The sequence below is a fragment of the Trichomonas vaginalis genome, chromosome IV, assembly GCF_026262505.1.
Source record: "Trichomonas vaginalis G3 chromosome IV, whole genome shotgun sequence".
NCBI lineage: Eukaryota > Parabasalia > Trichomonadida > Trichomonadidae > Trichomonas > Trichomonas vaginalis.
Window position 1 is genome coordinate 11,860,743 of NC_067206.1, and position 25,571 is coordinate 11,886,313.

Sequence of the window (25,571 nt, forward strand, 5' to 3'; positions counted from 1 at the left end):
TTAATCAGTTATTAACTCAATGTCGACACATTCAGTGTTCATTCTTTATGGCTGTTCAATATTTCAAAGCATTAAGTACAAACATTAAATCAAATCTATCAACCCTTTTCATTTTCAGTGGGTTTAGTCGTCAACAGTTGAACGTTATGCTTTATCAAGTGAATTTACCAATGAGCATTAATGAACTTTGCACACAATATCAACAATTAGGAGAACATGGAAAAATAATAGTTGATTTAAATAAAGGTTCCATTAAATTCGAATAACTTTTTTATAATTAATTTTTATTTTTTATTTATAATTAAACATGACAGAAATTGCAAATCTTCTACAGGTTCCATTAAAACAAGGGACAAACAAAAAGGGTGCATATAATAGAACTATGAAAGTTCCAGACGGAATGAAAAAATTAGTCCACATTGTTGCCGGTCTTCAAAAGGATGTTAAACAAATGAGAAACGTTTTAACATTACCAGAAGCTCAAGCATATGCCAAACGTCATGGACCAAATTGGGAAGCACATGAAGCAGACATTACAGGACCAAATGGAAAGCCTGATGGAATAAATGAAGTCTTTGTTACTGATGGTCAAGGAAATATTAAAGTCATAAATGGGTATAAATTAACAATGACGGATTATCCTAAACGTAAAGCATATAATGAACGTTATCCTATGAAATTTGATGTAAATGGAAAAGCTGTTAAACAACATATCGGAGACAGTAAAGATGGACCAATTCTTTCATACCGTCATAATCCATATTCTTATTTCAATGAAGAATTAAACGCTATTGAAGAAGGACCAAACGGATTACCTCAATATGTTAATCAGTTTGATGGTCAATATGCAAATTTGAGACCTGAAATTCCAGCTAAGAAATTCTTTAAAGTTGCTTTATTCGATCCAGTGTTCAATGAACAGAAAGAAGCAATGAAAGCAGAATTGAAACCAATTCAAGTGGCAAGAATTTCTTCATCTTCACTTTCAGAAGCGTTCAAGGAATTGATAAAGAAACCACTTTATTCTCAACAAGGTTATAACTTTGATTTAATTAAAGAAAGTGATAGACGTAAATTAGAAAAATCAGATGGTTTTAAGAATGCATGTAATGAAATGATTAAAGATATTGTAAATGATAAAATAAGACTGGAAGAAACTCAAATCATTATCAATAACATAATTGGTGCAGTTACAAAGAAAGTATAAGCAAACAAGGATGAACCTTGGGATATTGCCGTAACAACTAAATAAAACTTTAAATATATTTTTCTTTTTTTATTCAATTATAAATGAGAAGACGTTTCACAAGTCAAAAGAACACAAACGCAAAAGCAGAGATTACGGTTGGTTATAACGTAAATGATGATAAATCACGAATTATTCAAAATGTTAAAGTTAATGTTAGCCCTGAATTAACAAGGTCAGCAACTCAACCAAATTTATTAACTCGTGACTTACCAAAGAAAGAGGAGGAGCAAAATAAAGAAGATGAAGACCCAATCATTTTATCTGAACCCGGTAAAGAACCCGTTGAAATCCCCACATATCCAACATACCCCCCACCTCTTTCATCAAACATCGAGAACCCAGGAATCTACGATTCCAGTCGCAATGCGCCATATAAAGTAGACATTAATTCTGAATTAATGAAAATTTACCGTGATATAATAATTAATAATTATAATTCAATAATAAATTTAATTGATCAATCCGGTTTAATTATTTTACCTTATGAATCATTAATTCACATTATCGCCATTCTTTGTGATGTTCAAGATTCAGACGTTAAGATTCAATTTTTCATAGATGATGAGGTTTCATGCTGCGGAACAGTTGCAAAAATAAATCCTATAAAGGATATTAGCACAATTAAGATATCAAAGAACGGAACAACAACTGAACTACATTTAACTTATAATAACATATACAATAAAATAGTTGATGAATATAAAATATCACTTGAAAAATTCTTTGTTAAGGCTATTTAATATTCAAGCATTAACATTATCGAATAATAATCCTTTGAATCATAATCGATAATAATTGACCTTTCACCAGTTTCTATCGTTTGTTTTATTTCTTTTTGTTCCCCACTATCTGGATCGGTCATTGTAATTGTTTTTGTTATAGTATCAGCTTTATCTTTAACTTCAATCTTTTTTCCATCGGGATATTTAAACCAAAATTCCAAAAATTCAATATTGTCAATCTGTTCATATTTTATGTCTGCAGAAATAAATGTAATTAATGTAATTAATTAGGTAATGAAGTAATGGATGAACTGCAGAAATAAATGTTTCCGTTAATGTTTTCGTTAATGGTTTCGGGTTATTCAATAATTAATTATTTTTGAAGAACTGAAGGTGTCACTATGTCACCATGTGTCACTCGGTAATTTAACTTCTCTGAAAAAATGAGACAACATGACATTTAGACAACAGTCCTGGAAATATGATGCAGTCCAAAAATAAAGTTAGTTTTAAAATTATTTTTATTTATTTTTTTATTTTGTATGTAAGAACAGTAATGTCGGTCGAAGCAAAAACATTCACGAACAAATCTAATGGTGAAACATTCACAAAAGGCACTTATAATGGTATTGAAGTCTTACGTAGAGACAAGGATGGTTACATTAATGCAACAAAGATGGCAAGAGAAGCGGGAAAGTTAAACCATTTAAACAGATTTCTCAATAGTACTAAAATGCAGGAAATTCTTGAGTTTTGGATGAACGAATATGGTGGAGCCAAAAGTGGCTCGACCTCAAAACAAGCATTTTATGAGCTTACAAAGGGTGTCATGAATGAATTCAAAGGTATTTACATACATCCTGACCTCGTTCATTTTGTTGCTGAATGGTGCTCTGTAAAGTATGCATTTTATGTCAAAGATATTATGGACTCCATAGACAAGAAAGTTCATGAGAAATTAGATGAAGAAGAACTCGAAGATACAGTAGAGAATGATAAACCTTTGTTCGAACAAGAAGTTGGAAAAATGTGCGAAAAACAATTAGAACATGAACGTGAGTTATGTTATGGTTATAGAGATTCTCCATTCGAACTAGACCAATGGGAACAAGAAAATTTAAAGAGAGAATTTAGAGAATATGAACTCGCAAAGATAGCATTAGAAGCTGCAGAAAAGAAGTTAAAAGCTTGGGGTTGTTTTGTACAAAAATATTGTGAGTAAATGAACCATTTATTTTTGTCATAAAGACGCAACGTGGCGGGGCATAGCCCATGACCAAAAATATATTTTATCATTAATGTTTTCGGATTATTCAATAATTAATTATTTTTGAAGAACTGAAGGAGTCACCAGGTCAATGTACTTCTCTGAAAAAATGAGACAACATGACATTTTGACAACACAGGAGGAAGGCAGTTATGAATTATTTTTGAAGAACTGAAGGGGTCACCAGGTCACCAGGTCACCAGGTTAATGTACTTCTCTGAAAAAATGAGACAACATGACATTTTGACAACACAGGAGGAAGGCAGTTATGAATTATTTTTGAAGAACTGAAGGGGTCACCAGGTCACGAGGTCACCAGGTCAATGTACTTCTCTGAAAAAATGAGACAACATGACATTTTGACAACACAGGAGGAAGGCAGTTATGAATTATTTTTGAAGAACTGAAGGGGTCACCAGGTCACCAGGTCACCAGGTTAATGTACTTCTCTGAAAAAATGAGACAACATGACATTTTGACAACACAGGAGGAAGGCAGTTATGAATTATTTTTGAAGAACTGAAGGGGTCACCAGGTCACCAGGTCACCAGGTCAATGTACTTCTCTGAAAAAATGAGACAACATGACATTTTGACAACAACACAGGAAATAAACTTCATCGTATATGCTTTGTCATGATTTCATCGTATATGCTTTGTCATGATTTCATCGTATATGCTTTGTCATGACTTCATCGTAAATGTTTTGTGAAGAATATAGCAACCGCCGGAATTCAGACGGTTGTTTTTTTATACAAAATTCACGCAGGATTAATGAGGAAGGCAGTTATGAATTATTTTTGAAGAACTGAAGGAGTCACCAGGTCACCAGGTAATTTAACTTCTCTGAAAAAGTGTGACAACATGACATTTTGACAACAACACAGGAAATATGATGCAGTCCAAAAATAAAGTTAGTTTTAAAATTATTTTTATTTTTTTATTCCTATATAAATGACAGCAACAAACAACAACAGCAACTATATTGTTTCTGATGAAAAAGTTATTGATTCATTAGCTGAAGAATTAGTTGTGGCAGAAACTAAAACCCTCAACGAAAGAATTGGTGAAAACAAGATTGATTTACATAACTATCTCAAACACGATGGAGGAAGAGGAAGGAAAACTGGTATGGCTTTATTAGTAAATAAAATTTCAAATTTAACAATTATAGATGTTGATATCAATAAATCATACAATGATGAACTTAAAGAAACAGTTAGAAAAGATATTTTATCAAAACTTTCGGATAAAGATGTTATCGTTAAAACCGCTTCAGGAGGTCTTCACATTTATTGCAACACTAATTTCTTCTATTCAACCTCGAACAGAATGATTAAATGTTATTCCTGCAATGATTATGATATTGATATCATGACTTCTATGGATGATTCAAAGCGTTCTTTAGTGGTTATGGCTGATTCAAGAGTTCGCAAGAATGCAACAGAACCAATCAATACATACTCATTCATTCGTGGAAGTTATGATTCAACATTAACTAGAACAGTGAATGATATATTAAATGATTTGAATATTAAGGTAAGAGTTGAACAGAAGAACAAAGAAATAAAGACTATCATGAATGAAAACAAAGATGTAAACATTGACGATAAACTTGCCCAGAGCATAGTTGATGGCATCTGTGATTTTGAAGTACATAATGACGGTGGAAACATGAATTTGGAAAAAGAAGTTACATTATTCACACTGTTTCAAGCAATTAATTCGTTACCTAATCATTTAATTAATGAAGCATACGATAACGTTTATAACTTCTGCAGCTTAACAGAAAATGCAAAAAGTAATTTTGAAAAAGCACGTAGTAGATATGCACATTTAATGACTTCTCCATTTGTTTTAGTGAAGATTCTAAAACTTTATCAAAAGGAATATTATGATGAATATGTTTTACCTTTATTACGTAAGCCAAAAATAACATTTGATATCAAACTTGATGACTCGTTTTTGATAACGGATATTAGACGCAAGGCTGAAAATCATCAGTATAAAAACAGTTCTGAAGTAATTGAGGATTTATCACGTGTAATCCGTTTTGTAGATTGTGGAAACAAATATTTCATTCAAAAGGACTATAATATCCACGACAAAATGAATCAAATATCATTCGTTCTTCAATCAAAAATGAAAGAGTCACTCAAAATGATTAAATTATTTAAAGAAGAAGGTAAAACAATAACAGCATGGGATGTACTATTAAATCAATTGTCTTCATTAACTGTTAAGGGTGTTTGCTTTAAATCTGATTCTCCAGATGTTTTCTCAACGTTTCAAGGTTATAAATACAACATTCTCGAAAAGCCTGATTACTCAAAAATTGAGATGTTTATGAATTTCATTAAAGAAGCCATTTGTGATAATAACGATGAAGTGTATAAATACCTTCTCGGCTGGATTGCATCAATGATTCAACATCCTGGAATCAAGAATGAAACAGCAATTATTTTGAAAGGACTTCAGGGAACAGGTAAAAACAGATTTACAGACATTATTTCTGAACTTCTCGCCGGTTATTCATGTAAAAACATTACTGAAATAAGTGAGCTAACGGGTAATTTCAATTCAGTAGTTGAGAATAAAATGTTTCTTGTACTTAATGAACTCAAGAATGTAGGTGAAGACAGACTCGCAAACTTCAACGCTTTGAAATCAATTATAACGGATAATGAGATTAGAATTAATGAAAAGAATCAACCCAGAAGAACAGCTCAGAATGTTGCAAACTTCATTTTCGTAACTAACAACGTCTACCCTGTCAAAATTGAAGTTGGAGACAGAAGATACGTGGTTTTAAGGGTCAATGGTAAATTCAAGGGTCAATTTAATTACTTCAAGAATTTGATGAATTCATGCACAAAGGAATTTTATGATAATTTACTGACGTATTTTATCAATTACGACCTTTCATCATTTAATGTACGAATCATTCCGATGACTGAAGCCAAACAAGATTTAATTGAATTATCAACAAATCCTTTAGATGTATGGATAAATACACATTATGATGAATTGTGTGCGGGTATGACGTGTAAAAATGCTCTATTCTGCAAACCATCAGACATGAAAGACAAGAATTTCCAAATGAGTATTAAGGATAAATGTGAAAGGAAACAAAGAAAAATAGATGGTAAACAGACATGGTATTATGTTTTGAAAGAAGAAATGAAAGGATTATATAAACAAGTTGAACCAAACGATAATGAGGATTCATTTACTGACGATGAAATACCCGTAAATGAAGCTTTATAAAGTATGATTGGAATTTATTTTTGCATTAATCCTCCTATGTTGTCAAAATGTCATGTTGTCTCATTTTTTCAGAGAAGTACATTAACCTGGTGACCTGGTGACCTGGTGACCCCTTCAGTTCTTCAAAAATAATTCATAACTGCCTTCCTCCTGTGTTGTCAAAATGTCATGTTGTCTCATTTTTTCAGAGAAGTACATTAACCTGGTGACCTGGTGACCTGGTGACCCCTTCAGTTCTTCAAAAATAATTCATAACTGCCTTCCTCCTGTGTTGTCAAAATGTCATGTTGTCTCATTTTTTCAGAGAAGTACATTGACCTGGTGACCTCGTGACCTGGTGACCCCTTCAGTTCTTCAAAAATAATTCATAACTGCCTTCCTCCTGTGTTGTCAAAATGTCATGTTGTCTCATTTTTTCAGAGAAGTACATTAACCTGGTGACCTGGTGACCTGGTGACCCCTTCAGTTCTTCAAAAATAATTCATAACTGCCTTCCTCCTGTGTTGTCAAAATGTCATGTTGTCTCATTTTTTCAGAGAAGTACATTAACCTGGTGACCTGGTGACCCCTTCAGTTCTTCAAAAATAATTCATAACTGCCTTCCTCCTGTGTTGTCAAAATGTCATGTTGTCTCATTTTTTCAGAGAAGTACATTAACCTGGTGACCTGGTGACCCCTTCAGTTCTTCAAAAATAATTCATAACTGCCTTCCTCCTGTGTTGTCAAAATGTCATGTTGTCTCATTTTTTCAGAGAAGTACATTAACCTGGTGACCTGGTGACCTGGTGACCCCTTCAGTTCTTCAAAAATAATTCATAACTGCCTTCCTCCTGTGTTGTCAAAATGTCATGTTGTCTCATTTTTTCAGAGAAGTACATTGACCTGGTGACCTGGTGACCTGGTGACCCCTTCAGTTCTTCAAAAATAATTCATAACTGCCTTCCTCCTGTGTTGTCAAAATGTCATGTTGTCTCATTTTTTCAGAGAAGTACATTGACCTGGTGACCTGGTGACCTGGTGACCCCTTCAGTTCTTCAAAAATAATTAATTATTGAATAACCCGAAACCATTAACGATAAAATAACTGATAACAAATTTTTATTTTTATCATAAATGGATACCCCACAAGCTCAAAATTTACCACGAATCATAACAAGGGAGGAAATGATAAAAATGATGCAAGAACATGTTAAAAATAACAAACCACTAAAAGTGAGAAAATGTGGTTATGCAATAATGATGGAAAGAGAGATGTTGTCGAAGAGGAATAAAAATTAAATTTGGATAGAGTTTAAAAATTCATCTTTATTAAATTCATCTCTTCCAATCAATTTATTTATTCTATTAAATTCTTTTATTTTTGCTTCACTCAGTTTAAGGATTGAACGGTAAGTTTCTAATTTTTCGATTATTTCTTTATCGTTTTCAACCCCACCACATTGCGGCTTCTTTTTGTAATAGCATATTTTTGATTTAATTCTGTTTAGTTTCTTTTTATATTCATCGTCTGGACTCTTGACTGCTTTGTTGTCACTCATTTCTTACGAAATAAAAAAAATTAAATATTATTTAAATATAATGGAGTCATAAAATAAATCGGAATTTCTATTAATTTATTGTCAACTTCAACTAATGCATTGCCGTTAATATATCTAACAAATTCAGCTATTGTGTCAAATCTTCGTCTTCTTTTTGTCATTGATTTATCAGTTTTTCCATAATCGAGATGAATCAAAACTTTATTCCCTTGTTTAAAATTCATGAGCCCCGAATTAATTTGTTCACGTTTAACATCATTTAACCTTTCCATTTGCTTTCTAATATATTCCCATTCTTTTGAAATATCATTTTTCATTTCCACTGGTTTCATGTTTATAGTTCTATGCCATGTATTATTGTAATAATATACTAACTGCTGTATGATGGAGTCATGATTTCCATCCCAGTATATCTGACCGTTAACCCCTAACGCATCTCTAAGAGTTCTCATTACCGCATCAACTATTTTATTATGAAACGTATATGGAGAGGATGAGAAGTAAAAATTAATTTGTGGGAAATAATGAGTCATAGTTGCCTGAAATCCTTTATCACCATCACCCCTTATATTATCCACTCTTTCATGATCTAGTAAGTATTGTATAGCTCTTCTTGTTTCCTGTTCTGTTTTCCCTTTCACCGGAATGCAATATAAATATCTAGTGTTAATGTTAATGGCAAATAAATAAGTAACGTTTCCTTTTGAATATTCTAAATGATCGATTTCGTATGAATATGGATATGGTGCAAATGAAGGGCGACTAAATTTTTCCTTTAACGGTTGAATTTTTGGGTCAGTTGGTTTATTTAATATCTTGAAATCCTTTTTAAAATCTTTTTGTTTCTTTAATGTTTGAAATGGATATAATAAAGTGAATGATGAAGGATTAACTGAAGGAGGAGGCGGTACTGTCGTTGGAGGTTTTGGTGTTGCAAGTGGTTTAATTTTATCTGCTTTGATTTTGGATTTCATTCCCCCCTTCATTAATTCTGGATGTATTCTATTCATTTGTTTTAAATATGCTGTATATAAAGGTTTGATATACTTTCCCGCTTCGAGTTTATGTTGAAGGATGAATTCCAAAAGTTGATCTTCATTTAAAAGTCGGGCTGAATATGGTTTAACTAATGAATCATAAACTAAAGCTTGTGCTTCATTTATGGTCTGAAGGACCTGGGCGTTTTGCGCCTTTGTTTTTTGCGGCTCATGATTATATAATTTATATAATTCATCAATATCTTCTTCTGTTAATACTTTATTTTTGAAATCTTTCAATTGTTTAAGTTGTAATTTAGTTTTTCCCTTTGTATATTCATTATTTTTAATTTTGTCTTTAATTTTAGAAATTATTTTATCATGATATTTCAAAATTTCATTTTTATAATATGGATAATAATATTCCATATCATCACCCGTTATATTGTTATCATATTTTTGGAGATATGCTTTTAAATCATAATAATCAAGAAAATTTTGATTAAATACTAAATCATCAATTAAATTTTTTAAATCTACGCTATTCATTTATATAAAAATAAAATAAATGTTTAAGGGTGCCCACCTCTTTGAATCATAGTATCAAAACCATCATTAACGGTTCCTTTTGTCTCTTCTGTGGCATTTCATTAAATAAATGGCATACAACATCCATTTTCACAACATACAGCCTTAGTGTGTGCTCCTGTTAATGCAGTCTTACCGATTGTTAAGCGAGTCATTGACCCGTTTTTAAGTTGTAAATTAATATTTTGACCATCAAATATCACTTTATCATTTATTATATCCAAATATTTTTTAGGTGTTAATTGCTTATTTTGTCTTAAACTAACACCCTTCATTTTTTGTGCAATCTTTTTAAAATCACTTCCATCAATTGAACCGTTGAATGATGTATAACACTTAGGGCATAAAGCAACCATGTTATCACCTTGTTTCTCAATTGCTAAACCCAATAATTTTTTCTCATGTGCTTTTTCTTCAGCTTTATTCTTTAATTTAGGTTTAAATTTCTCATCAAAACAGAAGAAATCAAAAGGTGCGAATTTGAAAATGTTTTTATCATAAAATTTTTTATCGGTTACAATCGCTTGAAATGCTTGAGTGTTAGGAAGATTTGGGTCGCCAGCGATTGCCCAATAAGATGAATCAGTATCACCTTCAATGAAATGAAAACGATTAACATTCATGCATTTATACATAAAATCATAAATGAAAACTAAATACCAGTATTTTGCGTTATCTAAAGTGAAGAATGCCTCTTGTAAACATGTATCACATCTATAAAATCTATCTTTAAGCATCACTTGATATGTATCTTCACCTATTTCTCTTATGTTTTTAAACTTATTTGACATACATGCAACGCGTGCCCTCTGTGCATTCATTATTTTAGTCTTTGCGTAATTTTGTGTATTCATTGCATCGTAACCATATGATCCATTAAGTGAAATTTTGCAAAATAAACTTTTTCCTTTATTTCCTTCTAATTCAGCCTTTTGTCTTTCGTTCATAAATTTGTTCGCAAATTCATTAAAACAAGTATTTTTCGTAAATGTTAAAATTGATTGAATATCATCGATGATAAAATGAAATCTGTCTATTAGATACCAAGATAATAAGAAGAAAATGGTTGATATTGGTTGTGTGTTGATGCTAACTGAGTTAATTTCTCTGTTTCTGGTCAACTGGTAAATTGTTTGATTTCATGTAATTATACATAAAACTGCCAATTGTTTTTTCATCTGTGATAATATCTAAGTTTCTTATTATCGGTAAAAAGTTTATGTAATCATTAATGTATTTTTCATCAATGTGACCCTTTACTTCAGCCACGAATAAAGTATTTTTCTTCTAATAATTCCCAGCTTTTGCTTTCTTTGTTGCTGTATCACAAATGATAACACCATTCAATCTTCCCGGCATATACATTTTATGGTCAGTATATTGAATGAAATCATGAGGATTAGATGAAAATGATGAAGGATATAATGAATTAAAGTCAACACCAACGAAATGAGTCATAATGTTGGTGGTGTCCTCATTTGATACAGTTTTAGTTTCTGGATTATATGAAAGTTTATTAATGTGCGTGATTCCTTTAAGATTACTCTATGTTGAACATTTGATAAACCACCAGTAATTCCATTACGGAGAATGTGATAAGCTTCAACTGAATCTAAAGTCATTGGTAAATTATTTTTTAATGCATAATTTCTTAAATTGATTCTTAAACGTTGAACATCTTCATCTTTATTTGATTTTACGACATTGCAATAACAACACATTAACTGACAATTTTCTTTGGTATGTGGTTTTTCATTATCGATTCTATCCAATGTTGGTTTATTTGCATATGTAAACGCTTTACCACACATTTTGCATTTAGATGAAAGGATTAAATCGTGATAGTATTGAAAATCATCCATTGAAACATTATTTTTAGTATCTCTTTCTGCTTTTTCATCTTGTTTCTTATATGATTCAATTTTATATTTCCAATACTTTTTCGTTAATTCAAAACTTGATTCCACATTTTCTTCTTCTGGATATGTTTCGTTAGGATTGAAGTTCTTATATGCTAACGCGTAACGAATCATTGATGCATTAGATGATAATGAAAGATTATGGAGCATGTCAATTTTATAAACAAATGTTTCTTCAATAATTTTATCAATTGGGTCAATCATAATTTCAACGTCTTTATTGCAATAATGAATAAAATATTCTAATCTATTCTCAAAATTTTTAGCATCATTGAGATATATTTGATAATCTGAATCGGATATAGTTTCTTGAGTTAATGCTGAATAAAATGAATCTTGAGTGAATAGTTCCTTTTTATATAATTCATCTTCGTAATTCTCCCATGTGATGAATTGATATGGGAAGAATGATTTAACACGTGTTTTATTGTTTCCGAAATCTTGAGTGAATTGGTCTAATGTTCCACCCGCTATATAATTTCTGATGTCAATAAATCTTAATTCATATGGACAGTTTGTTTTCTTTACTATGACTTGCTTAAATTGAGAAGAAGAACCCAGCATTGATTTTATCTTCCATTTTGCAGTATTTAAATCACGAAGAATTAAATTTAAATCAAACTTTCCCGAATTAAAACCAATGATATTCACTTTATTAAATTCTTCATCTAAAAGCTCTTTCATTGCTTCCTTTTGTTTCTCATTTAATGTATTCATTAATTCTTCATATTGTTCAATATTTGATTTAGCAACTAATGAACAGGTTGAAAATAAAAATTCAATCCAATCAGAGATGAACGAATCACTTGATGTTAAGCAAAAATTCCTCGTAAATGTTTTATCACGGTCTACGACCTCGCCGCTTTGCGGCTTTATTTTGACAGTTGATGATACCATAAATGGTTTTAAGTAAGCGTTCAAAGTTGCACATTCAGAAAGTTGAAGTTCTTCTTTAGTCTCTAATGTTTCGAAGTCAAAAGTAATATAATATCTTGTTGGTTTATAATATTCCTGCAAATTATGTGCTAATAGCCATTGATATATCTTCTGTTTCGTAATATGTGGTGCATATGGTTGCTGGGTCTTTTGCAATTGAACGTCTTGAATTAATCTTCCATTATTTTCTTTACATTTCTCACAATGTTTTAAAAATCTTCTTTGGTTTTTCCTTTCTGGATCATCACGGATAGAATATACTTCTTCTTTGCAAAAGGGGCAAACTTTATATCCTGTGAGTGCTTCAACGTCTGTAATTCTGTCAGCGTGAAGTTTTCCACATGGACTCTGTGTTAATAAAATATTTACTGTTTCAAATTCTGGATCTATCATTATTGATTCCACTAATGGAAAGTCTACCTTGTTAATGTCTACGTCTTCTGGTTGAGGATCACAATAATAAAATCAATATTAACATTTAACATTCTCGCTAATCTCTCACTTTCTGATGAAATGTCAAACCCTTCATATGATCTATTGGCTTCATTTAAATAACTTCTACGAGTTTTAGGATTAACACCATCAGGAATGTTATAGAAGCGTTTAAATAACCTTCTACCTTCGCTCTATTTGATTATCATTCATTTTAGCTGTTCCATTTTTGTTCATTTATGTAAGAATAAAAATTAAAAAATAAATAAAAATAAAGTTTATTTTTTTTAAAGTCCGAGACTCAGAGAGTCCAGGGCTAAAGTCCATAAAATGAATTAAGAACACACAAATTTTTATCATCTGCAACGTGACGAATACATTTTAATTTACTCAAGAATGCGTAACCTGATACATTAAATCTAATTCCTGTCTTATTTAATTTCACAACTTTGAAAAGGAATGTGTGAATAGCTATGAAATGATGACGAGATGATTTATGTGTTGCTTCCATTTTTTCTGAAATGAATGAATAAATATAATGTTTATAGTTTTCATATCTTTTATGTTCTTAATAACGAATGGAATAGATTTCACTTCGTCTCCTTCGGAGCTGTTCTTTCATATGAAACATCAACGGTATCTTCAACAATGAAACCACAATCGCATAAAATTTTATATGTACCAATTGTTTCTTTTGATATTTTATCTAACAAATCAAAAACTTTATCAACACCTGTACATTTATTTAAATAATAATTTGTGTAAATATCATGGTCTTCTTTCTTAATCGTATTTGTTGCATATGTTACATTTTTCAGTGCTTTTTTGAATTTTTCAGAATCAAGAGGAAGTGAAAGTAGGATACAGGGGTATTCTCCATTATCAATAAATTGTAACTTATGTTTACGAATAAATTTTGTGCCTTCTTCTGAAAGTGTTTCGTCAATATCACCATCTAATAAATTTTTAGTAGATTCCAAAAAGTAATTTTTATATCTTTCCTCATGTGATTTTTGAACTTCTGATTCTGAAGCTGGGATATTCATTAAACCCTCTACTTCATTCTCAGCATTTCTCAATTCACTAATTCTTTCATCTATTTCATTTCTTAATTGTTCCAATTTCTCAATCTCATCGTTATAATATTCATCTTGTTTAATTTTTTCTTCAAAATATTCAGGAGGTGTTTCAAGGCTCTCTGAGCCCAGGTCCTCTGGACCATAAAGAGGAATATTCTCCTGTTTTTCAACTTTTTTGGGATATAAATATCTCATTATAGCCTTTTTAGTAATTGGTCCGTTATATTTAAATTCATTCAACAATCTGGAAAACTCTTTCACATTCTGCATATATGTTGGATAAGAACCGTCTCCAAAATTTTCTAAAATATTTTCTAATTCTGAATTAGTGAACTTTAAAGATTTCAATGAATTAGTTGTTATACTCATTTATTATAAAATAAAAAATAAAAAAAAATAAATTTAACTTAGTTTTAATTTTACGTAAGAAGTTCTGCCAGTATAAACTCTACCAGTAGAAGTTCTGCTAAAGTATTCAATTTTGAGGGAAACAGTAGAAGTTCTGCCAGTGTAAACTCTACCAGTAGAAGTTCTGCCAGTGTAAACTTTACCAGTAGAAGTTTAACCGTTACTTATTGTTCTAAGTTATATATTAATTTAATAAATTATATTATCATTTATAATAAAATTTTTCGAAATGCAGATAAATTTTAACATGTTCGAAATGAAACTATTATAAAATATATTCTTTTTATTAATGGTAATATAGGAATTGAGGTCAGGTATGAGGGGCTTCCAGGGGCTGCGCCCCTTCTAGCCCTAAGAAATTTTGCCCAAGACCCAAGAGGAGGACCGAACCCCAGCCGACCAGCCGGTGACAAAACCAAAACCGTTGTTATTTACATCATATTAATGATGCCACTTTTAAAAATGTCACTTTTTGTGTCGCTTTTCACAAATTATATATGTTTTCATGCTTTGTCACTTTTCTGTCACTTTTCGGGTAAAAACATTTTTATTATTACCCAGATTTGCCTTACTTTTACCACCTCTCTAAAGCTGGGGACACCGCCTATCGTTGGGAGTAGCTATTAAATAGAACCACCAAGGGTATTTTTCGAACTGCCGGTGTAGTGGAAACATCCGACATAATTATTCATTATGCCAAGGTTTGATTCCCATTTAGCTAATTTTTTTCTTTTTTGGATCATGAATTTTTTTTGGGTCACTATAAGATTTGTTTCATGTTCTAAATCTGCTGCATATGTAATCTATTTTTATTTACCTATTTTTTAAAAATCTATTGGATTGCCAAATTTGAATATATTTAAAATCATAAAAATCCAAAAAAACTATAAATATATGTTTTATGCATAGTGCTGATACTCAAATATCAGATTACTTAGATCCATGAATAATGTCCGAATTTTTTTTCTTAAAATTAAACTTCATAACTTCTTGCAATCTTATTCTGAATCAATTGTAAATTTTTAAAACCATTTTTTAAAATAATTTTGCGTAAATTTTATTCTCATGTTGTTTTAATCGAAAATTGATACATTTTCAAAAAAATAATATTGACTTATGAAATTCATTTTTAAGGTGAAATAGTATTGTTTTTATTAAAGTATATGAATAATATATAAAAAATTAATGAATAATATAAGCAGATTTTTAGTTTACAAAACAAATATGAGCAATGCAATTTCAAACTTTTGCTGGCAATTTCGATATTGCTCAAGTTTGTAGTATTTGTGATACCTATAACATCGGCTTAATCAAAATTCGATTTTTCTTATGAGTTATTGAGAAAATTTGATTGCAATGAGAAGGATTTCGACGTTTTTGATAAACTAAGAGCTGAGCTTTAGGGGTTCAGTTCATTTATGGCTGTAGTTTGATGCGTAGATCTCTTTTTTATTGTAAATTCTTTCAGCATGGAGATCGAGAATGAATCTTTTGAGAACTTTATGAGTTTTTACACCCGTAAAGAGGTCCTTCGAGGAAAGATAGTCCAGACTACATGAAGATGTGGGTTAACCAAAAAAATCCGATGGTTTCCCCATATTCATGTAGATCTTCGAAAAAATGAGCACCAAAAAAAGCCAAAAAAATAGGCTTTTTATTGGATTTGTACACTAGATCAATAATCTATTTAGGATCTGACACTCTTTTTAGCCAGAGATATGAGGTCCTTTCTAGGAAAACGATCTATTCATCCATAAAAAAAAATGAATTATCGTTTTCCCCAGAAATTACATGGGGAGTGGTAAAAGTAAGGCAAATCTGGGTATATATAAATGAATTTTACAAAACCACCGTTACCGTTCTTTGGAAATAAGAGTAGATGTAAAGATATTATATTGAGAGAACTTAAGAAACTACCGAATGGTCTAACATTTGTAGATTTGTTCGGTGGAAGTTTCTATATATCCCATTTATGTCATACAATATTCCCAGACTCAAAGATTATATGCAATGACTTCGACAACTATATGGACCGTCTCAAACATATTCCAGACACAAACAACATATTGAAAGAGTTAAAAGAAAAGATACCTATAGGTAAGATGGAACGTATACCATTAGATAAGAAAAATATTGTGAGAGAGGTTTTGAAAAAAGCAGAATATATAGACTGGGATAGTATATCTGCTAGACTATTATATAGTGGTACTATAAGAGTTCATGACATTGAAACACTTATGTCAAAAGTTTTATATCTTAACTATACAAATGTTTTCAAAGAGGACATAGAAAAATATATTGAGGGTATAGAGTTTGTGAGATGTCATTGGACAGATTTGTATGAAAAATATAAAGACAAGGAAAATGTTTTCTTTATAGTGGACCCGCCGTTCTTTAACACATGGGATTTTCAATACCAAGTAGACTGGACTTTGAGAGACTCTTTAGAAACTTTAGACGTTATACATAACCATCCATGCTTTTACTTTACATCCGATAAAAGTGGTTTGGAAACCGTTATGAGATGGTTAGAGGACATACATGACTATGAGTTTATATATGACAAGATAGAATATGAGAGAGGTCCTATAAACTGGAGAAAGTGTCATAACAAAGAAATTTTATTAGTAAGTAAATGTGGTTTGAAATAGGACTACTTGTTTTAGGTTTTTTCCATTGTGTCATTTATTTATTTGACGTGGCAGAAAAGTACAGAGAATATGAAGATGAACCAATGCCTGCAAATGTTCAGTATATGTACTCGTAAGAGATATTTTTATCTAATATTAAATGGACGCACAGAACTTAGCGAATGCACAGCAACCTGGACAACCAAACCCAGAGAATATTCCAAATGAAGTTAGAATACAAACTGCAATGGCAAACTATGGTCAAGTGCCAACAGATGTACAAATGCAAACTGCCATGTCAAATGACGCTGCGTTAGGTTTGCCACCATGGTATGCAAATATGAGATGGAAAGAGTTTTATACAAACCCTGAAGTGGGATATAAACAACTTTATGCAGATGACGCGAACACAGGAGTTGACCCAGAATATGTTTTCTACCAGAGGAGAAACAGAATGTATGAGCTCCAGTTAAAGAATGCTATGGAACTCAACAGGAAACGTAAGAGACTAGGCGGACATTAGATTTTTACATATAGTAAAATGGGTTTCTTCAGTAGTATTGGAAACTTCTTCAGAAGAGTTGGAAGAGGTATATGGAATGGAATAAAATCTGTCGGAAGAGGAGTATGGAACGGTGTCAAAAATATGGTAAAAGAGTAGGTCAGTTTGTTGGTATTATACCTAAAGACCCTGAACCAGAAGAACAAGCTCCTGTTATACAACAGCCTGAACCTGCACCACAGTCTAGTTGGCAACCAAATCCAACACCTCAACCGTATTAAAAAATTATATTTTTATCGTTCGATAGTAGTTGTATATGAAACTAAGTTCTAAGTAAAACGCATGGTATAATGGAATTATTCTTTTTCTTCCATCTGTAGTAAACCATACTTGAAAGTCTGAAATACTTCCACTCGGCGGTTCATATAACTTTGTAGGTTTTTCGTAAAAGTCATTTGCCAAGCATAAGAAAGAGTTTTGGGCGCCAGAAAATGAAGCATGAACAATAATAGCATCTTGGTCGAAAATATTTTCATATGTTCCATTAGGGTTTTCGACTTCATAATAGTCCGGGTGTACTGGATATGCTGCAGGCTGATTTAACATCCTCATAAATCTATACCATGCCAAGTTGTTATATTTTGTAGAAATATAAACGTTTTCTCCAAGGTCTTCTATTCTATTGATTTTAACAGTTGCATTTTTCCTGTCATAAATAATATCGAGATGGTATTCTCCTTCGTCAATGTTATACTGTTTTGCATATTCGATATAGATATCGTTTATTTTTTCTTGAAAAGCTTGAAGAGTTGTTTCTAAGTTTACAAGCAAACTAACTTGTAAAAGTTTTCCCTGTTCAAATTTCTCATACATACGTTTTTCTTTGTTATAGTATCGAACTTCAAAACCGACCGTAAATGGGAAACCATGTATGGCTTCTGAAATGAACTTCATTCTACGAAAGCCAATAGCTTTTGTGACGGATGGGTCTCTTAACCATCTTAATGGGTAGTCAAAACGATAGCCTTCATGCTTTACGGTATCTGTCTCAAACTTTTGACCGACATTAGTAAAAAGTTCATCTAATGGTTTAGTTGTAGCAACTCTTGAATTTTCTTTTTCTATTGAAAGCATATTTTATCTAGAATAAAAATGTCAAATGAAACAGCGTCTATGAGAGAAATACAACACAACCGACAACTCATTATGCAAGCTCTAAATAAGAACACAACAAACTTTTCAAACTATTCTAAGATATCTGAGTCATTGAAAGAAGGAAACTTAAAACTGACATTAAACCCAATGACAGATGAGTTTCTGTTTCAAGACAATAAGAACCATACTGTCTGTATAAATCCAACAAAAGGAACTTTAAACGAGAAACCTATAAATGAACTTCTTTTGAAAGCAGATGTTGACAACAAAGCTGACAAAGAATATGTAGACGATGCAATAGCAAAAGAAGAAGAAAGAGCTAACAATGCTTATGCAACAAAAGAACATACTCATCCTGAACTAGCAGACAAAACATATGTTGACAATAAAATGTCAAGTGAAGTGACAAGAGCTGAAAACGAATATTCTAAAAAGACTCATATACATACCATTGCAAATATTACAAACTTACAAGAAACCTTAAACAGGAAAAGTGCCGTTGGACATACACATTCTATATCTGAAATAACAGACTTAAACGTTAGCCTTGAAAATAAAGCAGATAAGGACTGTGTTGCTGCTGCGTTAGAGAAGAAGGCAGATAAGGAATATGTGGATGAAAAAGATAATGAAATTAAAGAAAGGGTTGAATGGTATCATGAACGGACATCGAAGATTTTAAAAACTAAAGCCGATACAGGATGGGTTTCAGGATGTTTAGACCTTAAAGCAGATAAGAACCATACACATAAATCCTTCACTACTGTTAGAGCAGACGACATAATATTGAACTTTGACCTTGGTTCAAGTGCACCTTCAGAGAATCCGAGTACAAGCGTAAAAGATACTCTTAACAATTTAGATAACAGTTGCAGGAACATTGAAGGTCATGTCAGAAACTTTGAAGCATATGAACTACCAACAATGTTAGATAAGAAAGCTGACAAAACAGAGCTTCAAACATTAAAGACAGAAATACTTCAAACATTATATCCTATAGGTTCTATTTATACGTCAATGAACTCTACCAGACCAGAAGTAGTACTTGGTTTTGGAACTTGGACTCAAATAGTCGACAGGTTTTTGTATTGTGCAAACTCTTCAAAGGAAACAGGTGGAAGTAAAACGATTTCAGGTGCAAATTTACCTGCGCACAGTCACTACGTAAGTTTAACTACATCTCGAGAAGGTGGGCATAGGCATAAATATTGGGATTGGTCAGGAATGACAAAAGGTAAAGGATATGATGTTAAAAACAACGTTCAGTTTGCTATAAATTGTTTCCTGAGTAACACTGAGGTAGGAGGAGACCATACACATTTCGTTTCAGGGTATACGCAAACAACGGGACAAAGTAAAGAATACATGCCACCTTACATGACAGTTTACGCATGGTATAGAATTGCTTAGTCGTCATTTTCAACTTCTTTAGCATATTCGTCAGGAGTTGTCTTATATTTGTTAGGAACTGTCTTTGAAAGTATACCACCTTGAACTTTGACAAGTTTGAAACGAGGTCTGGCAATAGTAGTTTTATCTTCTGCTTGCAGTGTGTACATTTTGCCATGTTTGCCTAAAACTTCATAATATTCTCTTGTATACTTTCTTCTATTTTTAGGAACACGAATGTGAGTACCTGTCGGGTTCCCATTGTTGTCATAGTCAATAGTATTTTCATATGGGTCGCGTTTAGGTATTTCTATTTTTACTTTGTCACCTTTCTGAAGTTTGAAGCCCGGCATTCTTTCTTGTTTGTCTCTTTTGACTAAATTATTAAATATATAGTCTTTCTCTAAGTCAGGGTTGTTTTTCATTTCTTCGGGGGAGTGGTTTCCCAAACCTTTTTGTTTACGGTTATTGTAAATATTTAAAACTTGTCTCATCTTTGCCATGGAGAAGTGTCTATACTTGTCGTCATATGACATTTCATTTGCTTCACCACCTTGTGGTTGGTTTAAGTCTCTTAACATTTTTATACAACCGTCAATGACACCAAGAGCAGAATGGTTTTGGTCGACAATGAAATATTGGTTTACATTTTTTGAACGCAGATAGTTTTTTACATCATCTGATTTGAAAGAACTTTCACAGTCAGATGTCAGTTTTGTTGGATGGTATTTGTCAACGAATATTGTCAAAGCAGTTTTCACATCTAAAATATTTTTGGACCATAATGGTATGGCTTCACAGTATCTTGTGTTTTGACCAACAAATATTAACCAGTATGGAGGTCCATCTGTTCTAACTCTCGGAATGTTTTCCAAGATATCCATAAACCAAGCATTTGGTGTTGAACTAAAGATTTTTATCATGAGTGCTTTTTTTGTTGCCTTAGAAACATAGGGGTCCTTGTTTGGATTCGTCATTTTTTAACCCATAAGAAATGGGTTTATTTGGCGCATTAGCAGGAGTTGCATCTAGATTTTTACCCGCAGTGGGAACAATAGCCAGAGGTGCATTTGGAATTGGAAGGAAGATTTTGAGTACATTAGGTATACTTAAAGAGAAAGCACAACCTATTATACAAACTGTACAGAAAGGTTGGATGTAGCACGAGATGCAACAAATCATTCCAAATCCTGAAACAAGAGGAAAAGTTCAAGGATGGATGGACAATGTAGGAAGACAAGCAGGAAACTATTATAACAAAGCAAATGACTACTATAACCAAGCAGGACACTATATCAAGGTGAAAGATTCTTTAACAGAGGATATAACCATGCACAACAGTGGGTAAACAATAACCAACCTCAACCGCCTCAAACGTGGGGAATGTAAATTTTTACTGAGATGAAATGAACAATACAGCATTGAGACAAATGGGTTCAAGATGGATTTGTCGACTTCCAGCAGTTACACCACCACGTGTTTGTCAAGTTCTTCCTATACCTCAGGAAGTTTTAGACCGACTTAAAAAACAACAACAACCAGTTGAAAACAAACCAAACTAAAATTTTTTACTGAGATGAAATGACCGAAGAAGTTGAAACGGTAGATTTGACACCACAAACAAAAAGTTCAGAACCATTGTCAAAACCTGTCAAAGAACTTACAGATGAAGAGAAAAATTCAATAATAGAAAGTGCCAGGTCTGGAAATACAAACCCTAACTACAAAGTCACTTTTCATAAAAATGGAACGGCTAGTATCTCAAAAAAGAAACAGACTCTCACAAATAAAATATTGAAGTCTGAAGGAGCTTTCGAGACAACAGATGGAAAAGTTTACTTCACTGACCAACAGTTCATTATAGAACATCTCATTGACTTAGAGTCGAAATATTCTAAACTTTACAACAAACACAAAAAGTTGAAAGGAAAACAAAAACAAATGGCATATGATATTTATGAAGATGTTGACGACACAACTGTTCCTGCAGGTGAGGTAAAGTCAAAGGAACCGAAAAGTGACGAAAAACCGATAGAAGAAGAAAAACCAAAAACTGAAGATAAACCAAAACCAAAGTTTAGTTTGGAAACTAAACCAAGTCAACCTTCATTAGCTGGTATGGGTTGGCGTCAAAGACTTATGGCAGCAGGCGGTTATGTAAAGTAAAGAAAAATATTTTTTTAAATTTTATTTGAACTGTACGCTGAGTTTGTTGGAGAAGACCGTTGGGAAACTTGTTTGTTAGATGAGAAATATGAAATGGCATACCATTTTAAAACAATATATTTTTACATATATTAAATGCTTCAGGTTGAAAAACAAAGAACAAAAGTAGCAGATACAAAACCGTTAGACTATATCTTTACAAATGCTGGTAGGACTATTTCAGATGAAGAAATTTCATCCCGAGCATACAGGTTTGACTATCCAATTCGTTGGCTTCAAAGTCCTTCAGATGCAAAGGCAATAGGATTTAGAAGAGTTTTGTTTTCAAATAGAACTAACGCATTTGCATTTTATGTCGCAGTATATTTTTCATGGGCAGTATAAAGGTTCTGATGGTCTAATAGACAAATTTGACGAAATGAGAATCTTTACAGTGCGTTCAGACGAAAGTCTTGAGAAAACTCTAAATGACTTTCAAACTCAAAGGAACAATATTATGGAATTTCAAGAAAATACGACTCTTTCTAAATGGAACCATACTATCTGAAGCTAGAATATGACAAGATGAACTCCACCGTTCATTTCAAAAGATTGAAATTAACCCTCCAAGAGATACAGAGTTTTATTTTGGGGAAAGTAGACAAACGTTCTTGGCACATTCTTCGGTTACTAAACCAGACAGAACCATTACCACCAGATGGTCCATTTAATTTATACTTCCACCAGCAGATTTGACGTTATAGAACGTGTTGACCCTCAAAATGTTATTGTCATGCAAGTTTTCAGTTTCAAGCAACAATTAGTTTTCTATATTGGTAAGGACCTTTATGACTTTGCTTCTAAAATTCTACGAGACCAATCAGTAACAGTTTCTCTGACTTCAAGTTTGGTTCACAACAAATGGTGTGCAACATATTATTCATTGTACTATACTTTTACTCGAATGTCTTACTATATAACTACGAAAAGTGCTGAAAAAGTATTGAAAAAAATGTTTAGGTGAAGAGGTGAGATTTCACCTGTTTTTTCACCTGTTTTCTCACCCTCTTGATTTTATGAATTTTATATATTAATGTTTTCGCTAAGCATCTTTGTTCCGTCAGTCAGTCAGTCAGTCAATGAAATTCACCAAAAATATAATTAGTGAAGAGGTGAATCTCACCTGTTTTTTCACCTGGTTTCTCACCTCTTTATAATTTCTGAATTTCCTTAAGATAGAAAAATAAAGTTGTTTTATTTTATTTATTTTTTATTTTGTATGTAAAGACAGAATGACAAAACATGAGTTTGAACAGTTAAAGATAGACAATGACACCAAAGTCTGGTAGAATAGGTGATTTAAACGTAAGATACTTAAAGAAATACAACAAATATTCTTTGTCAGACATTATATCTCCATCTGGAAGAAAGCAAAGGACTGGGTTAGAATTGTTCTACTCAGAAATTTTGACAAGAAAAATCCTAGCTTATTGAATCGGTAAGATTCTATGGACTGCAGCATATCTCATCGACAAAAGTCTTATACCAATAGTTTTTTTATGGTTAGACCCAGTTGTTGGAATTTAACTTCATAACATATGGTTCACGATACGGAACGGTGCAGTGAGGCTTACTTTTCGACACAATGCGTCGAGATTGTCTCAGACACGAATCACAGAAAATTAACTTAGTATGGTCATAATTACAGGTTAATGTGTGATAGTGATGTGGATTATAAGCTGAACAGCTCAATAAAGTTAGCTACGATAACTCAAAGAGTTATGACACAGCTCTCACAGAGAGTTCTCTCGTTTAGATGGTCTGGTGTGTTTTCTTCACGACGCCTCAGTGTGTCGTATCTTCGCATAACACACCACGTATTAGACTCATTGCTTACAAAGTGTGTGGAGCAATGCTCCTCATGTTGCTCACACGATAAGGTTAAAGTATCATCGTGGGGCTTTTTCGGGCTTAATTCTGCACGCCGTATGAAGTTAGTGAGAGTATGCATAGAAAGCGTGTAATAGAATTAATATGAATAGAATGCATGAACAAAATAATGTCACTTTATCCTATAATATTATATCCTGTGGTTTCATGGTACAACATGTTCAGCCGGTGGTCAATTTTTATCACTCAGAAAATATGGTTTAGGTGAAGAGGTTAGAATCGTAACTCTCTTGTCTACCCTTTTCTGAAGTTTGTATAAAAAGCGCAACCGTCTGAGATTTCCGGGCGGTTGCTATTATTCTTCACAAAATCGTTGTTTTGAGGGTGCGGAGCCACTTTGCGACTTTTCCATCACCCTCATCTTTCAACTCAAAAGCTCATGATTTTAGAAAAATTTATATGTTAGAAATAGGATGTAGTTGGTTCCGTATTTTCCGTTATCTCTATACGGTTCGTGGCTGGTATGCCGCTGATAGAATATTATATGCATGAAATCACCTCCTTCCCAATATAGCAGTAAATATTTAATTTATTTATGTCTTTGGATGTAGATAGTGTTCAGGATTTTTTTTGGTAACGTAGAATAACCGGTTTTGATATGAAGTATGTACTTAACGTGTGTTAAGCAGCTTTCGTACGAAACAAATATAACAGTAATATATAATGAAAGTTTGGTTCATTTTTTCTCTGTATGTAAATATGTATTTCAGCCGATTTTTTGTGTATCGACATCGTAACTTGGTTGAGATACTTCCTCTCAAAAATAAAGTGTTATATAATGAACAAAGTGTCAATTTTTTTTGTATGTAAGATATTATTAAGTCAGGGATTTTTTTTGACGAGAGTGATACGTAATCAGCGTCTGTCCATAAATTAGCACGTTGATATATCAATTGTAGATAACCGTGATAGGTTTTATTTTTTTATTTTGAATATATATAAAAGATTATGATTCTCAGGGAATTTTTTGACGAAGTGAAACTTTAACACTTCGGTCAAAATATAACAAAGTTTATATTAATGAAAAAAGTGTTCATTTTTTGTATTTGACGAGAACCTATCGAGGTAGATGGTTAGATCTAACACGTTTGTCGAAATTTTTTGCTGAAACAAAACTCTCGAAAATTGAAATTTACACCGAAAAAAATAATTTAGGGTGAGAGGTTAAGATCTAAGCCTTCATTTCTAACTCATTTCTACCTCTTGAATTTTTTGACAATGTTCCTTAAGATAGAAAAAAAATAAAGTTAGTTTTTTTTTAAAAAATAATTTGTATTTTTATTGTAAGAACATGGTTAGCAACACTTCCCACTACGTATTATTGAATCAGTGTCTGTTGATGTCAGATAGAGTATTGAAAAGCTTTGATTCCTTGTTCTTATACTGTTGAAAACAGAAATCCAGAGAGATAAAGCAAGA

General features: G+C 32.2%; 14 protein-coding genes and 4 pseudogenes across 18 annotated transcripts, besides 2 other annotated features; 10 read left to right on the plus strand and 8 right to left on the minus strand.

The window, feature by feature from the left end:
- Positions 1–8,800: part of a mobile genetic element that runs on past the window's edge.
- Positions 308–1,207, plus strand: TVAGG3_0074570 (uncharacterized protein; the record flags this gene model as incomplete). The annotated part of the gene is made up of 1 exon (XM_051221834.1): positions 308–1,207. One exon carries the CDS (start codon positions 308–310, stop codon positions 1,205–1,207), a length of 900 nt encoding a protein of 299 aa, XP_051106820.1.
- On the plus strand, positions 1,291–1,989 carry TVAGG3_0074580 (uncharacterized protein; the record flags this gene model as incomplete). Its single annotated transcript, XM_001297327.1, has 1 exon — positions 1,291–1,989. The coding sequence occupies one exon, from the start codon at positions 1,291–1,293 to the stop codon at positions 1,987–1,989; it is 699 nt and encodes a 232-aa protein (XP_001297328.1).
- Positions 2,528–3,193, plus strand: TVAGG3_0074590 (uncharacterized protein; the record flags this gene model as incomplete). The annotated part of the gene is made up of 1 exon (XM_051221835.1): positions 2,528–3,193. The coding sequence occupies one exon, from the start codon at positions 2,528–2,530 to the stop codon at positions 3,191–3,193; it is 666 nt and encodes a 221-aa protein (XP_051106821.1).
- Positions 4,192–5,048, plus strand: TVAGG3_0074600 (Prim-pol domain family; the record flags this gene model as incomplete). Its single annotated transcript, XM_051221836.1, has 1 exon — positions 4,192–5,048. A coding segment is annotated over one exon (857 nt), but the record flags the coding sequence as incomplete, so codon positions are not given.
- TVAGG3_0074610 (uncharacterized protein) lies at positions 5,380–6,504 on the plus strand (the record flags this gene model as incomplete). Its single annotated transcript, XM_051221837.1, has 1 exon — positions 5,380–6,504. One exon carries the CDS (start codon positions 5,380–5,382, stop codon positions 6,502–6,504), a length of 1,125 nt encoding a protein of 374 aa, XP_051106823.1.
- TVAGG3_0074620 (uncharacterized protein) lies at positions 7,779–8,042 on the minus strand (the record flags this gene model as incomplete). The annotated part of the gene is made up of 1 exon (XM_051221838.1): positions 7,779–8,042. One exon carries the CDS (start codon positions 8,040–8,042, stop codon positions 7,779–7,781), a length of 264 nt encoding a protein of 87 aa, XP_051106824.1.
- Positions 8,063–8,494, minus strand: TVAGG3_0074630 (uncharacterized protein; the record flags this gene model as incomplete). The annotated part of the gene is made up of 1 exon (XM_051221839.1): positions 8,063–8,494. One exon carries the CDS (start codon positions 8,492–8,494, stop codon positions 8,063–8,065), a length of 432 nt encoding a protein of 143 aa, XP_051106825.1.
- An 869-nt stretch (positions 8,801–9,669) lies between the features above and the next one.
- TVAGG3_0074640 lies at positions 9,670–10,966 on the minus strand (annotated as a pseudogene). Its single transcript has one exon. A coding segment is annotated over exon 1 (1,297 nt).
- A 135-nt stretch (positions 10,967–11,101) lies between these two features.
- On the minus strand, positions 11,102–12,090 carry TVAGG3_0074650 (uncharacterized protein; the record flags this gene model as incomplete). Its single annotated transcript, XM_051221840.1, has 1 exon — positions 11,102–12,090. A coding segment is annotated over one exon (989 nt), but the record flags the coding sequence as incomplete, so codon positions are not given.
- Positions 12,091–12,531: 441 nt separating this feature from the next.
- TVAGG3_0074660 lies at positions 12,532–13,131 on the minus strand (annotated as a pseudogene). The gene has a single exon. A coding segment is annotated over exon 1 (600 nt).
- Positions 13,132–13,210: 79 nt separating this feature from the next.
- Positions 13,211–14,342, minus strand: TVAGG3_0074670 (annotated as a pseudogene). The gene has a single exon. A coding segment is annotated over exon 1 (1,132 nt).
- A 1,871-nt stretch (positions 14,343–16,213) lies between these two features.
- On the plus strand, positions 16,214–17,032 carry TVAGG3_0074680 (phage tail repeat-like family; the record flags this gene model as incomplete). The annotated part of the gene is made up of 1 exon (XM_051221841.1): positions 16,214–17,032. The coding sequence occupies one exon, from the start codon at positions 16,214–16,216 to the stop codon at positions 17,030–17,032; it is 819 nt and encodes a 272-aa protein (XP_051106827.1).
- Positions 17,033–17,171: 139 nt separating this feature from the next.
- TVAGG3_0074690 (uncharacterized protein) lies at positions 17,172–17,534 on the plus strand (the record flags this gene model as incomplete). The annotated part of the gene is made up of 1 exon (XM_051221842.1): positions 17,172–17,534. One exon carries the CDS (start codon positions 17,172–17,174, stop codon positions 17,532–17,534), a length of 363 nt encoding a protein of 120 aa, XP_051106828.1.
- Positions 17,535–17,552: 18 nt separating this feature from the next.
- TVAGG3_0074700 lies at positions 17,553–17,794 on the plus strand (annotated as a pseudogene). The gene has a single exon. A coding segment is annotated over exon 1 (242 nt).
- Positions 17,795–17,798: 4 nt separating this feature from the next.
- TVAGG3_0074710 (uncharacterized protein) lies at positions 17,799–18,647 on the minus strand (the record flags this gene model as incomplete). Its single annotated transcript, XM_051221843.1, has 1 exon — positions 17,799–18,647. The coding sequence occupies one exon, from the start codon at positions 18,645–18,647 to the stop codon at positions 17,799–17,801; it is 849 nt and encodes a 282-aa protein (XP_051106829.1).
- Positions 18,648–19,100: 453 nt separating this feature from the next.
- Positions 19,101–21,171: a mobile genetic element.
- On the minus strand, positions 20,075–21,034 carry TVAGG3_0074730 (uncharacterized protein; the record flags this gene model as incomplete). Its single annotated transcript, XM_051221844.1, has 1 exon — positions 20,075–21,034. The coding sequence occupies one exon, from the start codon at positions 21,032–21,034 to the stop codon at positions 20,075–20,077; it is 960 nt and encodes a 319-aa protein (XP_051106830.1).
- A 292-nt stretch (positions 21,172–21,463) lies between the features above and the next one.
- On the plus strand, positions 21,464–21,619 carry TVAGG3_0074740 (uncharacterized protein; the record flags this gene model as incomplete). Its single annotated transcript, XM_051221845.1, has 1 exon — positions 21,464–21,619. One exon carries the CDS (start codon positions 21,464–21,466, stop codon positions 21,617–21,619), a length of 156 nt encoding a protein of 51 aa, XP_051106831.1.
- A 379-nt stretch (positions 21,620–21,998) lies between these two features.
- Positions 21,999–22,223, plus strand: TVAGG3_0074750 (phage tail repeat-like family; the record flags this gene model as incomplete). The annotated part of the gene is made up of 1 exon (XM_051221846.1): positions 21,999–22,223. One exon carries the CDS (start codon positions 21,999–22,001, stop codon positions 22,221–22,223), a length of 225 nt encoding a protein of 74 aa, XP_051106832.1.
- Positions 22,224–25,571: the final 3,348 nt, after the last annotated feature.